General features: G+C 41.7%; 1 protein-coding gene across 6 annotated transcripts in view; it reads right to left on the bottom strand.

Annotated features, from left to right (window-relative positions):
* SIL1 (SIL1 nucleotide exchange factor) overlaps positions 1 to 16,140 on the bottom strand; it is a 276,662-nt gene that overhangs the window by 70,814 nt on the left and 189,708 nt on the right. For all 6 annotated transcript variants that reach the window (XM_066272611.1, XM_066272615.1, XM_066272612.1 and 3 more), the window contains 2 exons: positions 10,330 to 10,521; positions 2,737 to 2,858 (listed from right to left, as the gene is read on the bottom strand). In XM_066272611.1, the coding sequence (XP_066128708.1) occupies positions 2,737 to 2,858; positions 10,330 to 10,521 (314 nt within the window). The remainder of the gene's footprint in view (positions 1 to 2,736; positions 2,859 to 10,329; positions 10,522 to 16,140) is intronic.

A 16,140-nucleotide genomic window follows, 5' to 3' on the forward strand; every position in this document is an offset into this window, starting at 1 on the left:
CAGTAAACCATTAAAAGCCTAGCTAGAACATTTGAATACAGCAGTATGCTTGTCACCAAAACAATAAACTGCAATATTTTATATTTATCTCTATTTAAATTTTAATGATACTGCATAAATGTTAACATGGCCTTAACCTAATACAATCACAGAAATATCTTAATAATACCACATATTGGCACAACCCCAGGTGGGTTAGAGTCTACTAGGCAGACTCAATGCATATTTCTCAAGTCATTTAGTCCCCTTTAACTAAGAAGAGACATCAAGATGCTATGCAGTTTCCCCCCAAAATATTGTTTTCAGAAGCAATGGCAAGGAAACAAGAAGGACCATTTATTCATGAAAGTGGAAAGAAAACACAGGATTATGGAAAAGATTTCCAAAAGGGTCTGGGAGAGAGGTTAATAATGTTTGATTTAGTTTTTCTATGGCTTGAGAAACAAAAAGCAGGCCTCAATAAGTTCTCAAACCCTTAAAACCTTATGAGAATAAGACCTGAAACTTCTTCAGGGCTGAAATCACAGTTACCACTGACAAACTCAGATTCCCCACCTTTCCAGCGGATGCACAAGCACCCTGGGAGGGAGACGAACTGGCCCTGGTAGGTGAGACCAAGGGAAACGGAGTGCCTCAGAGGCTACAGCCTTGATTGTCAACAACACAACCACAGGGCAACCAGGGCCTCAAGATAAGGCAGGTTACTGAAAAGGGAAGCAAAGGCCTACAGTGCTCTCAGCCTCAGGTCATGGAACAATTCGTCTGGTCTTCCCTGCTTTGTCCCTTAATTTACTAAGAAAGCTTTTCAGAATGAAAGTACATCAGACTGAAATTTTAATTAAATAAAGATATGCATGGATGAAAGGCAAAGGAATTTTTTTTGAGAGAGAGAGAAAGGAAAAGAGGTTGACCTGGAACGCTGAAGTTGCCCATTCGAAACCCTGAGCTTGCCTGGTCAAACAACGTATGAGAAGCAACTACCATGAGTTGATACTTTCAGCTCCACCTCCCTCCCCTTTCTCTCTCTCTCTCTCTCTCTAAAATAAATTTTTTTTTAAATCTTAATATGAGAAGCAACTACAATGTGTCCGTAAAGTCATGGTGCACTTTTGACCAGTCACAGGGAAGCAACAAAAGATGATAGAAATGTGAAATCTGCACCAAATAAAAGAAAAACCCTCCAAGTTTCTGTAGGATGATGTGGCAGCATGTGCACATGCACAGATAATGACGTAACACCGTGTATACAACGGAGCAGCCCACGGCCATGCCAGTCGAGATGTGGACGGTACAGAGAAAAGTTCAGTGTGTTCTATGGCTCGCTAAATTCGAATCCGTGACCAAAGTGCAATGTGAATATAAGCGCATTTATAATGAAGCGCCACCACATAGGAATAACATTACTCGGTGGGATAAGCAGTTGAAGGAAACCAGCAGTTTGGTGGAGAAACCCCATTCTGGTAGGCCATCAGTCAGTGACGAGTCTATAGAGGCTATACTGGGATAGCTACCTAAGGAGCCCTAAAAAATCTGTGCATGAGCCCACATTGAACTGCACTGAATAGGTATGAAACTGGGAGAGTTTTCCTTTTATTTGGTGCAGATTTCACATTTCTATCGTCTTTTGTTGCTTTCCTGTGACTGGTCAAAAGTGCACCATGACTTTACGGACACACTATACTACAACAAGAACTATCAACTCACAGTTGTGTCATTTTAGTTGTTCATTGAACACTTCTCATATGTGCACTGACCAGGGGGCTCCAGCAGAGCAAGTGATCCCTTGCACAAGCCAGCGACCTTGGGCTCAAGCCAGGGACCTTGGGATAATGTTGATGATCCGATGCTCAAGCAGGCAACTTTGGGGTTTCAAACCTTGTGCCACCACCAGTCAGGCCAAAGGCAATCGTTTCAAAACAAAGGCTCCAATGATACAGATGTTCAGAATAGCCTTTCTTCTACAACATCACAATCCCTGAATCCAAGCAAGAAAACCCCTATATTACCTTGTAGCAAGAATTAGAGTATTAACTCCTGTTTTAGGGAAACAAATGGGAGCAGATTTTCAGAAATGGAAGGAACTATACTTCCATAGACCAACTTCAGCTTGAAGACATCTTGACTATTTTAGTATAGGTACAATGAAGTAGTACCCACATACCCTGATGTATATACACTCTTTAAAGAGATTAGTCTTCTAGCACAAGCTAACTAACTGAAATTTAAACAACTCCTAATCCAGAGAGTCCAATAACCTGACTTCATGTTGTTTGGTTCCTGAAAACTAAGGGAAAGATACATTCCCCCAAAAGGCCCTCCTTTGTCAGGTTCATAATTTATTTATCACCACACATATGTAGCTTCATTTCCAAAGGATCAGCTCTTGGGAGTTCATCTTCCTTCTTCTCAGCTATCAAAGGTTGATACAACTTTTATTAACTTTGAATAAAATAAGAATGTGGTCTAAAATGTGTTATTAAATGTCCACATAAGACAAAGGGAAACAGAGGGTTCTAAATAGTGAAAATACGGGTGAAAATTCTTGCCTACTTCGGAATAAGATCAGAATTAAATTCTTACTCTAGTTTCATTGAGATTACAGTGAAAAAGGGATAGGAAGGTATATGAGTTCAAGTGTAAGCTTTTTCTGGGCCATTCAATCCAAGAGAAAAGCTAGAATTCACCTGAAGGGACCAAACAACCCTGGCAGAGAAGAAATCCATTCTTGTTGCTCACCTGGAAAAGGCAGCCCCCAGCACAAATGCAGCGTATTCCTTCACCAGGGGCTCTGTGCTATTTAGCCCATTGATCACCACTTGAAGGCCACCAAAGGAAAGCAGGTCCTGTGCATTATCCATCTGCAAAAGAAAAAGGCACTGCTTAGTACAGTACCACCATCAAGGAAAGAAGAGCTCTTCTTGTAGCCTTCCTTTTAATAACTATTGAAAAGCAAAATAAAAAGTCAAGTAAAAAGCAATGATTTGACTTCCCAACTAAGTAAGAAAGGTTTTGTAAAAACAAACTAAATTTTTAAATAATCCTAAATTTATGAATTTCTAATTAAACTGCCATGATTTATAAGTAACTATGTGGGAACTGGTGGAAATGGCACTCATCTATTGCTTACGCTAAACATGTCCCAGAAAATTCTAAAACTATAATGAGTCACAAAGCTTACTCCTAATGTACAAGCTGTTAACACAAAGATATGACATCATCAACACTACTAAATGGCACCATGCTTCCTCTTGAGGTCTAGCAGGGGCAGTGGAAGCAGCAGACAGGGAGGGGAAAAAGTGACTTTTACAAAGATAATTCAGGGTGTTATAAATGCTGACATTTCTATAAGCACTTCGGCCTTAAGATGTTTTCTCATTTGTTGTTTCACTGGAGCGGAGGAAGAAAGGAGTCATTCTGGCCAGGATAATAAAAGGAATCCCATTGCAGGGGATAGGGGACCTGGAAGAGTGATAGGAAAGAAGTAACAAACCCTTCTCTTCCCTCTTCCTCACCTCATCCAGTCCAAGGTTGACTGAATGTGAGGGCATTCATGACAAAATCTGCACAAAAGTCTATCCAAGGCTTTAGTCTAGACTTGTATTACTGGCTTGTAGCTATTATTGGACAGTGGAGGACATTTCCATCATCACAAAGTTCTACTGGACAGCACTGGTCTACCCTATAATTTAAAGTCTAAAGCCTCAAGTCCAGACCATCTATCTTTTATTCCATGAAAGAGGGAATCTCTCATTCTCCAAGCTTCATTAATATCCTGGAATAAGAACTTCCTCAGAAAGGTCACTGGATCCTGTTTTCCTTAAGCAGTAGATACAAGTCTCCCTTGAAAATATCTTTGTTGTTAGGAAAGCTGCCTCTTGCCCACATGCTGATCCCACTCTACAAATCATCAGGAAAACCCAGGAAGGTAGAGGCCAACAACAATGTGACTGCTACCCACCTTTTTCCTTCAGAAACTACAGGGCCCTTTCCTTGTGTTCTTCTGAACTGAAAGAGGGCTCTAACAGAGAAATAAAGTTTAGAGAACTGTATTTCACTGTTTGGGGTGGGCCCAGCGACTTAGAAGATGATTCCTATGCATTGATATAATCTCCACAAGAGCAGGAGTTTTTTTCTGTCTGTCCACTGTTGTAGGCGTAGTGACTAGAAAAGCTCAAAGTATATAGCTAAGTACTCAATAAATAATCATTAAACCAATGAATTAATCTGGTTAGAAAAAAAATGTTACTGCAATAAACTCCACTGTGAGTGAAAAAAAGGCAATCTGGGGTATCTATGCCCCAACAAAATGGATGGGTCCCTGGTACCACAGACCTGAAAATGGCCAATCCAGGGACATAAAGTATGGAGTCTGCTCTGATATAAAGGCCCTAAGCCAGGGCTGGGACTTTTCTGCCCTAATCTATCCTTAAAAAGAGGAATGATTATTGGGTTATAACATAGCTAACTAGGGAGACTTAGAACTGAGTGCTTTACTGACAAGCACAAATACTGAGACTTCCTTCCTCACATTCTGATTTCAAAATCTAAGAATTCACTGCCTCTTCCTTGATCCTCCTTCCACCAGGTTTTCTGGATACAAAACTGTGGCTCAGAGGCATAGCTACATATCAAAGCTTGTGTTGAGTTCCTATCAGAACAACTGCCACTCTGAATGCCTCAAAACAACACAGCCCAGAGTCACAAAGATTCTAATTTGGTTGTTTATTACTACAAAGATAATTCAGGGTGTTATAAATACTGACATTTCTATAAGCCAGAGGTCCCCAAACTTTTTACACAGGGGGCCAGTTCACTGTCCCTCAGACTGTTGGAGGGCCGGACTATAAAAAAAAAAACTATGAAGCCCTGGCCGGTTGGCTCAGTGGTAGAGCATCGGCCTGGCATGCAGAAGTCCCGGGTTCGATTCCCGGCCAGGGCACACAGGAGAAGCGCCCATTTGCTTCTCCACCCCTCCCCCTCTCCTTCCTCTCTGTCTCTCTCTTCCCCTCCCGCAGCCAAGGCTCCACTGGAGCAAAGATGGCCCGGGCGCTGGGGATGGCTCCTTGGCCTCCGCCCCAGGCGCTAGAGTGGCTCTGGTCGCAACAAAGCGACACCCCAGAGGGGCAGAGCATCGCCCCCTGGTGGGCGTGCCGGGTGGATCCTGGTCGGGCGCATGCGGGAGTCTGTCTGACTGTCTCTCCCCGTTTCCAGCTTCAGAAAAATACAAAAACAAAAAACTCTAAACAAATCCCTATGCACACTGCACAAATCTTATTTTAAAGTAAAAAAACAAAACGGGAACAAATATAATATTTAAAATAAAGAACAAGTAAATTTAAATCAACAAACTGACCAGTATTTCAATGGGAACTATGGGCCTGCTTTTGGCTAATGAGATGGTCAATGTCCGGTTCCATATTTGTCACTGTTAGCTGTAACAAGTGATATGACGCGCTCCGGAGCTGTGACGCGTGCATCCCGCGTCACCGGAAGTAGTACTGTACGTGAGCGGCGCCGCCACATACAGTACTCCAGGAACACAAGATGCTCCTCTCACAGACCACCAATGAAAGAGGTGCCCCTTCCGGAAGTGCAGCGGGGCCGGATAAATGGCCTCAGGGGGCCGCATGCAGCCCGTGGGCCATAGTTTGGGGACCCCTGCTATAAGAACTTCGGCCTTCTCAAGATGTTTTCTCATTTGTTGTTTCACTGGAGCGGAGGAAGAAAGGAGTCATTCTGCCCACTGCACACTCAGAGATCAAGCTCCAAAAGCTGGGTTCGGACCACAATTTCTCCCAGGATGCCATCAGAATGAGGTGAGACAGGTGGAAAGGATCTCAAGGTAGAGGAAGGGAATACACAAAGAAGGGGCAGAAGGGCAGGCCTGCCAACACTCCAGAGGACAAAAGGAACCAGAACACTGACAAGATAATGAGAGAAAAGGAAATAGAGAAAAGGGGAAATAATGGTAGATAATTAAGAAGTCATGTGAGGGAAGGGTGAATTGCCCCAGGGTGAATGGGCAGACAGAGGCTACTCCTTAAAAATAACTCACAGACTATTTTTCACACATATGGTTTTGCTTCTCACAAATACTGTTTAATAATTCAGATATGGCTATGAGGAATCTTTGGGCAGATTCAGTTTGGGTTCTTAAAGATCATGGCTCTCAAAACCTCCAATTAGTGAGTCTAAAATAGGAGCAAACTGGTGAAGTTCCTGGCAAGAAAAGTGCTGTCTTCCTCAAAGGCAAGAAAAGACCTATCTCCCTCAAAGCTAGCACTACATCACCCCAACTCCTCACTGCACTGGGACTCGAGGCCAAGCTATGTCGTCTTTAATTCCCCTGTGAAATAATAACACTGTTGCATGGAAACCTGACATACCAGCCCAAACTAAGGACCTTTGTATTTCCAATCAAAAGGCTATCGACCCAAAACATTTATGGCTCTTCTGTGAACAGGGCAATCTACCAGGGGATTGGATACCAGGCTGACCTCAGGCTGAGTTTGGTTATGTCCAAGAAACTGTTTACCCCAGCCAGATACCTATGAAAGCAAAATAGGATTATTCTGCCAGGTGACCACCCAGCTTGCAAGAAAATAGAAATTTGTTGGGGCCCTGCTACCCTCCGGTGTACTCACTCCCCTCTAGGTATGATAAGCTTTCTAGTTATTTTGGCCTTTTATGCTGCAACTAAAGGAAGAGCTTACAGAAACCTGGTAACTAAAGATCTATCAAAGTATATTAAAATAAAATAAAGTAAAATAAAATAAAAGCTGTCAACATCAGAGCAGGACTGACTTAGCCAATAAACCCCTAGGTTCCTTAGTCCTTTAAATATCTATAATGGAAAAGCCATTGGAATTTTTGTTTTTTACCCTGGAGAGAAAGACTGAAGAGAAAAAAGAACCCAGGTCCATCTTTTTCTCTAAGAAGATCACAGACCTGCTATTTGAGGCCTGAGAAAGAGTTATGAACACAGAAAGAAGATGAAGTGGCCATCCCATAATTCCTGCAGACACAGTACACACTTATCCTCTCCTACCACAAAGGCTGGCAAATCCTAAAGAAAGAATGTCTTTCAGCCTAGTTTAAGGGGAACAGGATGCTGTCATGTGTGGGAGGATGATGAAGATCTATGCCTTGGTGAGGATCTCAAAAGGCCTTTGATTATGATTACACAGTTTTCCAAGTCCAGTATCACCCCTAGCGTGGATTACTGCAAGAGCCTCCTATCCGGTTTCCCTGCTTCTACGCATGCCCCTCCACCTCCAGTCTAATTTTCAACACAACAGTCAGAGGGATCCTTTCAAAATAAGTCACATCATGTTATTCTGCTTAACATCCTCTAATAATGTTCAATTTCATTCTTTTCCATGATCTACGAGGAGCTTCAGGATCTTCCTCCCATCATCTCTTGGAGTTTCACCTACTTCTCTCCCTCTTCTCTCAGCTTCAGCCACACTGACTTCTTTATAGTTTCTCAAACACATTAGACATACTCTCACCTTAGGGCTAAGAGAACTTGCTGTTTCTCCTGCCTGAGAGGCTCCTTGCCTTCCCTGCTCTTTTTATTTTTCCATAGTATTTATCACCTTCAAATATTTTTAAATTGTTTCCTTTTAGTTTTTATTTATTCAATTTTTAGATGGGGAGGGGGAGGGGGAGGGGGAGGGGGAGGGGGAAGGAGCAGGAAGCATCAACTCCCATATGTGCCTTGACCAGGCAAGGCTGAGGGTTTCAAACAGTGACCTCAGTGTTCCAGGTCAATGCTTTATCCACTGCGCCACCACTGGTCAGGCCAAATATATTATTTATAATGTACTTAGTAGTTATGTTTATTGTCTATCTGCCTCTGCTTGAAGATGAGCTCCAATTTTGTTCACAGATATATCCAAAGTGCCTGGAACAGTGCCTGAACTTAAGAGGCATCCAATAAATTAATTTACTGAATAAATAAATGGCTTCTCTTGGCTCCTTTTCCTTAGATTCACTTATTCCCCTTCAAGCTTCAATCAAACAGTACCAGTATCCTGTGAGACGCAGAGTGGCCAAAATATTAAGAGCACAGAGTTTGGGGTCAGACAGGCTTTGATATAAATCCCAGCCACACCACTCACAAACTGGGTGACCTTGGGCAATCACAAATGCAATCTTCAGTTATAAAATGGGATTAACAGCAGTGCAGTGTCTACTCACAGGCAGCTGCAGAAACCAATAAATTAATGTGTATAGGCTGACCAGGTGGTGGCCCAGTGGATAGAGTGTTGACTGGGATGCTGAGGGCCTAGGCTTGAAACTCCAAGGTTGCCATCTTGAGCGTGGGCTCATCCGGCTTGAGTGCACTCACCGGCTTGAGTGCACTCACCAGCTTGAGTGTGGGATTGACGGCTTGAGCATGGGACCCCATGGTTGCTGGCTTGAAGCCCAAGGTTGCTAGCTTGAGCAAGGGGGTCACTTGCTCTGCTGGTGCCCTACCATCCCATCAAGGCACATATGAGAAAGCAATCAATGAACAACTAAGGTGCTACAATAAAGAATATATGCTTCGCATCTCTCCCCTTCCAGCCTGTCTGTCCCTGCCTATCCGTCACTCTCCCTCTCTCTCTTCTCTCAAAAAAAAAAATTAATGTGTATAAAGCACTTAAATATGACCCTATTATAGGATATTACTGAGTAAGTATTAAGTATTATAATTATGGCACAAGTCTAATTGATCATTTCCCTGCTTCAAACTCTTCAATGGTTCTTAGGATCAAGAATAAAATCATAAAAAGCATGGTGTTCCCAACTCCACCTCTCTGACTCCCTAACCTTTCCACTTTATCTCTGCTACCACATCCCCTGGTCACTATGCTCTAGTGCTAGGGGTCTCAAACTCGCGGCCCGCGAGCCGCATGCGGCCCGCCGAACAATTTTGTGCGGCCCGCAGACTAATCCACGGGCTTACTTAATGTTATCCAAAATATTTTGAACTTCGTGGATTAGTCTGCGGGCCGCACAAAATTGTTCGGCGGGCCGCAGGCCACGAGTTTGAGACCCCTGCCACTCTAATCTTTTCTAGGTCCTCGATCTCACCAAGCTCTTCTCTGACTCAGAATCTTTGCACATGCTGTTTCCTCTGCCTGGACTACTCTAATCCAAGGGCTGGCAAACTTTTTCTAAAGAGTCTGATAATTTTTGGCTTTGTGAGCCATATGGTTTCTGTCACAGCTACTCGACTCTAACTGTAGCTTGAAAACAGCCTAAAACAATAAAACAATAGATAAACAAATAGGTGTAGCTGTGGCCCAACAAAACTTTATTTATGAAAACCAGCTGTGGGCTAGATTTGGCCCCACTGGCTATCGTTTGCATTCCCCTGCTCTAATCTCCCCTCTTCGCTTAGCCAACTTTTATTCATCTTTTAATGCTCAAACTAAATGTCATGTACTCAGGGAAATCCTCCCCAATGTCCCTGACTAGGATAAGTTCCGCTGTTGTATATACTCCTTCATTATCCTCTGGAGTCCTGAATACAATCTTAAATTATCCTATTATTAAATTGCTAATTTGACACCTGACCAGTGGTGGTGCAGTGGATCCAGTGTCGTCGACCTGGGACCCTGAGGTACCAGGTTTGAAATCCCGAGGCCTCCAGCTGAGCAGGGGCTCATCCGGCTTGAGCGCAGGCGTGACAGCTTCAGTGTGGGATAATCTACATGATCCCATGGTTGCTAGCTTAAGCCCAAAGGTTGTTGGCTTAAAGGCTAAGGTCACTGGCTTGAGCAAGGAGTCACTGGTTCAGCTGGAGCCCCCCAATCAAGGCAGATATGAGAAGCAATCAATGAACAACTAAAGTGCCACAACTATGAGTTGATGCTTCTCCTCTTTCTCTCTTCCTGTCTCTCGCTCACTTAAAAATAAAAGTTAATTTGAGCATTAAATAGGGACATCTATTTTTTTATGTTTATTTTATCGATTTTAGAGAAAGAGAAAGGGAGAAAGAGAGACAGGAACATCAATCTGTTCCTGTATGTGCCCTGACCAGGGATTGAACCAGCAACCTATGATGCTCTAACCACTTGAGCTATCCGGCCAGGGCAGGACCTCTACTGTATCCTCAGTGTTGAAAAATAAAGAAGGCAATATTCCAAATGAAAAAGTAGTTGGCTCTGGTCTCTAAGAACGCACCTTACTACAGTAGATATTGGCCTAGATAAAAAATAATAGACATGCAGGGAGAGCAGTAAATATGCCGATATATATTCCAAGAGCTTAGGGCAGCGGGTTTCATTTTGAAGCTGTCAGTTAAAAAAATCAAACTTATAGACTGAAATACCATACCTGATGGACATAATATTCAAGATCAAAGAGTGCAGCAATCTTCTCTTCCAGGCTGGAGCTGGAACTATTGAACTTGTTGATCAGCCGTACCATGATCTGCATGTCAGTCTCAATGACAACATTCAGCTCCTCAAATTCCTTCTTCAGCTTCTCAATGGGGCGGAAGAGCCTTTTAACCTCAGCCTGCCTTGCCTATGGAGCAAAGAGATTATTAAATACATCAATTGGAGACATCTTTCCAAGATTCTCATGGTCTACCATGGATGCCTAGCCTCAAAAAACTACTTCTCAAGGATTCAAAAATTTTGGTCATGTGTACTCTCAGATATCCTGATACCTTCTAACATGCCCTCAGAGTCTACCCTTATAGCACTCTGCCCGAAAAATACACTCAAAAGTTTTCCAAGGCTCTCTTATCCCAGTCTGACTTCCCATGTACAGGAAGACCACTAATCACACACATGGAAAAGCTGAGGTCCAGGATGGAATAAGTCACACCTTGGTTCTCTATATTCTGCAATTATTAGAATATCTTGGCTTTGCCTTGTCCAATCCAGCAACATTTTATGGAAACCCAGATGTAGAAAACTGGCGTAAAGAGATATCAGAGTGGGAGCAATTTGCTGGTGAAAACTTAATCACTGTCATTACTGTCAATCTAACTACAGGTGTACGATTTATTCAACTGTTTAAAGTGGCTAAATTACTCTATGTACTATACTCACATCTCAAACAATTTTGTCTCAATCCTTCCCCACCCCGCACTCACATAAATTAAAGATTTAAAAAATGAAGTCATGTTGGAGGTGAATAAAAGATTTTAATTAGATATTTTATACTTGTGACACTCCTTGTTTTCTTCCCAATTTTAGAGGATAGCGCTTATAAAGAATCTGAAATGTCACAGTGGTTTGTGTCTCTATCTTTCAAGAAAAACTAAAAGGCACACATGTTTATAAAAAGCAGGATGATGAGCAGCAGTCAGTTCCAAATTGTTCATCTACTATCTTTGGGTTTTCTCTCCAGTTATAAGCACTTCACAGATACCCAACCAAAGAAATGAATCAGCCTCTCTTTTAAAACAACCAAGTTCCTAGCAGAGCAATTGCATCTCTAGGATGCTATATCCTGGCTTACCACAGTGCAATGCTCTCCCTACACACTGCTAGAGGACTCTGGCCAGGCGAAGAGCTGTGGGATGACAGGCAACTGAGCAGGATAAGAAACTAGTCACCTTTGCCTCACAAAAATGACATATAACTGGCCCTCAGGAAGGCTTTTTTTTTTTTTTAAGAAAAAGAAAGCTGTTTATTTTGCAGTAATTATGAACTCACAGAAAGTTACAAAAAAAATAGTACAGAGAGTACCATGTATCCTTCATTCAGCTTCCCCCAATGGTAGCATCTTACATTACACAATATTGAAACCAAGAAAATGACATAGGTACAATACCTTTACAACTAAACTACAAGACTTACTCAGGTTTCACCAGCTTTTACATATATACATTTACATGCATGTGTTTCATTCTAAACAATTTTATCCAATATATAGATTCATGTAATCACCAGAACAGTGAAGTTACAGAACTGTCCCATCACCACCAAACAGTTCCATTGTGCTCTTTCATCGGTGCACCTCTTGCTCCCACCCACTCCCTCCTGTCCCTGTGCCACGGCAACCACTAATTTCTTCTCTATCTCTGTAATTCTAGCATTTGGAGAATGTTATATGGATGGAGTCACATAGTCTGTAACTTTTTGAGATTGATGCTTTTTTAGTAAACATAATGCATTTGAGATCTATCCAAGTTACTGCATATATCAATGGTTCATTTCTTTTTAATGCTGAGTAATACTCCATTGTATAGATGTACAGTTCACTTAACCATTCACCTGCTGAAGAACATTTGAATTGTTTCAGGATTTTGGCTATTAGGAACAAAACTACATGAACATTTGCATAAAGACTTTTTGTTTGTTTTTATATTTTTCAAAAGTGAGAGGCAGGGAGGCAGAGAAAACAGACTCCCACATGCATCCAACCAGGATCCATCCGGCATGCCCACTAGGGGGCGATGCTCTGCCCCATCTGGCGCTTTGCTCCATTGTAACCAGAGCCAGTCTAGAACCTGAGGCAGAGGCCATGGAGCCGTCCTCAGCACCCAGGCCAACTTTGCTCCACTGAAGTCTTGGCTGCAGGAGGGAAAGAGAGAGACAGAGAGCAAGGAAAGGGGGAAGGATGGAGAAGCAGATGGGGGCTTCTCCTGTGTGCCCTGGCTGGGAATAGAACCTGGGACTTTCACATACCAGGCTGACCCTTTACCACTGAGCAAACTGGCCAGGTTGTATAAAGATTATTTTATAAATTTAGGTTCTAATTTTTGGGGGGTAAATGCCCAAAAGTGCAATTGCTGGGCTGTATGATAAGTTTATGTTTTGTTTTATAAGAAACTGCTAAACTGTTTTCCAGAGTGCTGTTCTATTTTATAGCTCCACCAACAATGTATGAAAGGCCCAGTTTCTCCACATTCTCACTATTATTTAATATTATCACCATTTTTATTTTGGGTAGTCTAATAGATATATAGTGATATTTCACTGTGAATTTAATTTGCATTTGTCTAATGGCTACTAACATTAAATATCTTTTTATGTGCTTATTTGTTACCCACATATCCTTTCTGGTGAAATGTCTGTTTGTGTCCTTTGCTCATTTTCCAAATAGGTTGTTGGCTTTTACTGCTGAGTTCTGAGAATTCTTTATATATTCTAGATATAAGCCTTTTATCAGATAGACAATCCTTGCTTTACAAAAATCTGATATACACCAATGTCAAATAACACGGTTTAAGTAACACCAGTCTCCCAACATGACACAAATTTCAGTTGTCACAGTACATTAACTATAATTGCATAAAATACCAACTTTGCTGCTAACTCTTCAAACCACAAATAAGTTCATAGATGCCCATGATGATCAGTGGATGATCACGTCACTTCTTTCAAAGTCTGTCGGTGACCGAGTACTGTGCATCCATTATTCAGTTCATACACAGTTGTCAATTGTGTAGTTGTATGGCATCCTCATCCCCAAATGATAAGACCACATAAAACTAAGTAAAAATGGCTAATCAAAAGAGAGAACTGGGACCTGGCCGGTTGGCTCAGCAGTGGAGTGTTGGCCTGGCGTGCAGGAGTCCCGGGTTCGATTCCCGGCCAGGGCACACAGGAGAAGCGCCCATCTGCTTCTCCACCCCTCCCCCTCTCCTTCCTCTCTGTCTCTTTCTTCCCCTCCCGCAGCCGAGGCTCCATTGGAGCAAAGATGGCCCGGGCGCTGGGGATGGCTCTGTGGCCTCTGCCTCAGGCACTGGAATGGCTCCAGATGGACTGGAGCAATGCCCTAGAGGGGCGGAACATCACCCCCTGGTGGGCGTGCCGGGTGGATCCTGGTCGGGCGCATGCGGGAGTCTGTCTGACGGCCTCCCCGTTTCCAGCTTTGGAGAAATGAAAAAAAAAAAAAGAGAGAGAGAGAGAGAGAGAGAACTGGCCAACAAAGATGAAAATGTAGCAAAGAAACAAAACTGGTAACTCTGGTAATGGAATTCATATTGAATGTATATGGAGTTACGTTACATTATCATTATTTCTGCAACAACTATCAAACACAATTTTTAGAACTCAAGAGATCAGTCATTTCATTGTTCCTTCTTTGTTCCTAATGCTCTAAGTTTCCTTCTGTTATTATTTTTTTTTCTACTTGGAGAATATTCTTTAGTCCAGGGGTCCCCAAACTATGGCCTGCGAGCCACATGCAGCCTCCTGAAGCCATTTATCCGGCCCCCGCCGCACTTCCGGAAGGAATACCTCTTTCATTGGAGGTCAGTGAGAGGAGCATAGTTCCCATTGAAATACTGGTCAGTTTGTTGATTTAAATTTACTTGTTCTTTATTTTAAATATTGTATTTGTTTCCATTTTGTTTTTTTTACTTTCAAATAAGATATATGCGGTATACACAGGGATTTGTTCCTAGTTTTTTTATAGTCTGACCCTCCAATGGTCTGAGGGACAGTGAATTGGCCCCTTGTGTAAAAAGTTTGGGGACCCCTGCTTTAGTCACTTTTTAGGTAGGTCTGCTGGTGACAAATTCTTTTAATTTTCTTTTGTGTAAGAACAACCTAATTTAAATTTCACTCCTGAAGGACATTTTCATTGGCTATAGAATTCTAAGTGAACATTTTTTTTAGTTTTCTTCAGCACTTGAAAAAATGTTGTTCCATGTACTTCTGGCCTCTGTATTTTCAGGGGAAAAATCTGTTGTCACTCAATCATTGTTCCCTATAGATAATGTGTTGTTTCTGTATAGCTGCTGTTAAGAGCTTTTCTTTTTTTTCTTTTTTTTTCTTTTTCTTTTTTTAATGGGGTGACATCAATAAATCAGGATACATATATTCAAAGATAACAAGTCCAGGTTATCTTGTCATTCAATTATGTTGCATACCCATCACCCAAAGTCACATTGTCCTCTGTCACCTTCTATCTAGTTTTCTTTGTGCCCCTCCCCCTTTGCCTCCCCCTTTCCCCCCTCCCCACCGTAACCACCACACTCTTATCAATGTCTCTTAGTTTCACTTTTATGTCCCACCTACGTATGGAATAATGCAGTTCCTGTTTTTTTCTGATTTACTTATTTCGCTTCATATCATGTTATCAAGATCCCACCATTTTGCTGTAAATGATCTGATGTCATCATTTCTTATGGCTGAGTAGTATTCCATAGTGTATATGTGCCACATCTTCTTTATCCAGTCATCTATTGACGGGCTTTTTGGTTGTTTCCATGTCCTGGCCACTGTGAACAATGCTGCAATAAACATGGGGCTGCATGTGTCTTTACGTATCAATGTTTCTGAGTTTTGGGGATATATACCCAGTAGAGGGATTGCTGGGTCATAAGGTAGTTCTATTTTCAGTTTTTTGAGGAACCACCATACTTTCTTCCATAATGGTTGTACTACTTTACATTCCCACCAACAGTGTATGAGGGTTCCTTTTTCTCCACAGCCTCTCCAACGTTAGCTATTACCTGTCTTGTTAATAATAGCTAATCTAACAGATGTGAGGTGGTATCTCATTGCAGTTTTGATTTGCATTTCTCTAATAACTAAAGAAGATGAGCATCTTTTCATATATCTGTTGCCCATTTGTATTTCTTCCTGGGAGAAGTGTGTTCATGTCCTCTTCCCATTTTTTTATTGGATTGTTTGTTTGTTTGTTTGTTGAGTTTTATGAGTTCTTTGTATATTTTGGATATTAGGCCCTTATCTGAGCTGTTGTTTGAAAATATCATTTCCCATTTAATTGGCTGTCTGTTTATTTTGTTATCAGTTTCTCTTGCTGAGCAAAAACTTACATCTTACTACATCTTAGTCTGATGTAGTCCCATTCATTAGTTTTTGCCTTCACTTCTCTTGCCTGTGCAGTCAAATTGATAAAATGCTCTTTAAAACCCAGGTCCATGAGTTGAGTACCTATGTCTTCTTCTATGTACTTTATTGTTTCTGGTCTTATGTTTAGATCTTTGATCCATTTTGAGTTAATTTTAGTACAGGGGGACAAACTGTAGTCCAGTTTCATTCTTTTGCATGTGGCTTTCCAGTTTTCCCAGCACCATTTATTGAAGAGGCTTTCTTTTCTCCATTGTGTGTTCTTGGCCCCTTTATCAAAAATTATTTGACTATATATATGTGGTTTTATTTCTGGACTTTCTATTCTGTTCCATTGGTCTGAGTGTCTATTTTTCTGCCAATA

This window comes from Saccopteryx bilineata, chromosome 4, assembly GCF_036850765.1.
Source record: "Saccopteryx bilineata isolate mSacBil1 chromosome 4, mSacBil1_pri_phased_curated, whole genome shotgun sequence".
NCBI classification, from domain to species: domain Eukaryota; kingdom Metazoa; phylum Chordata; class Mammalia; order Chiroptera; family Emballonuridae; genus Saccopteryx; species Saccopteryx bilineata.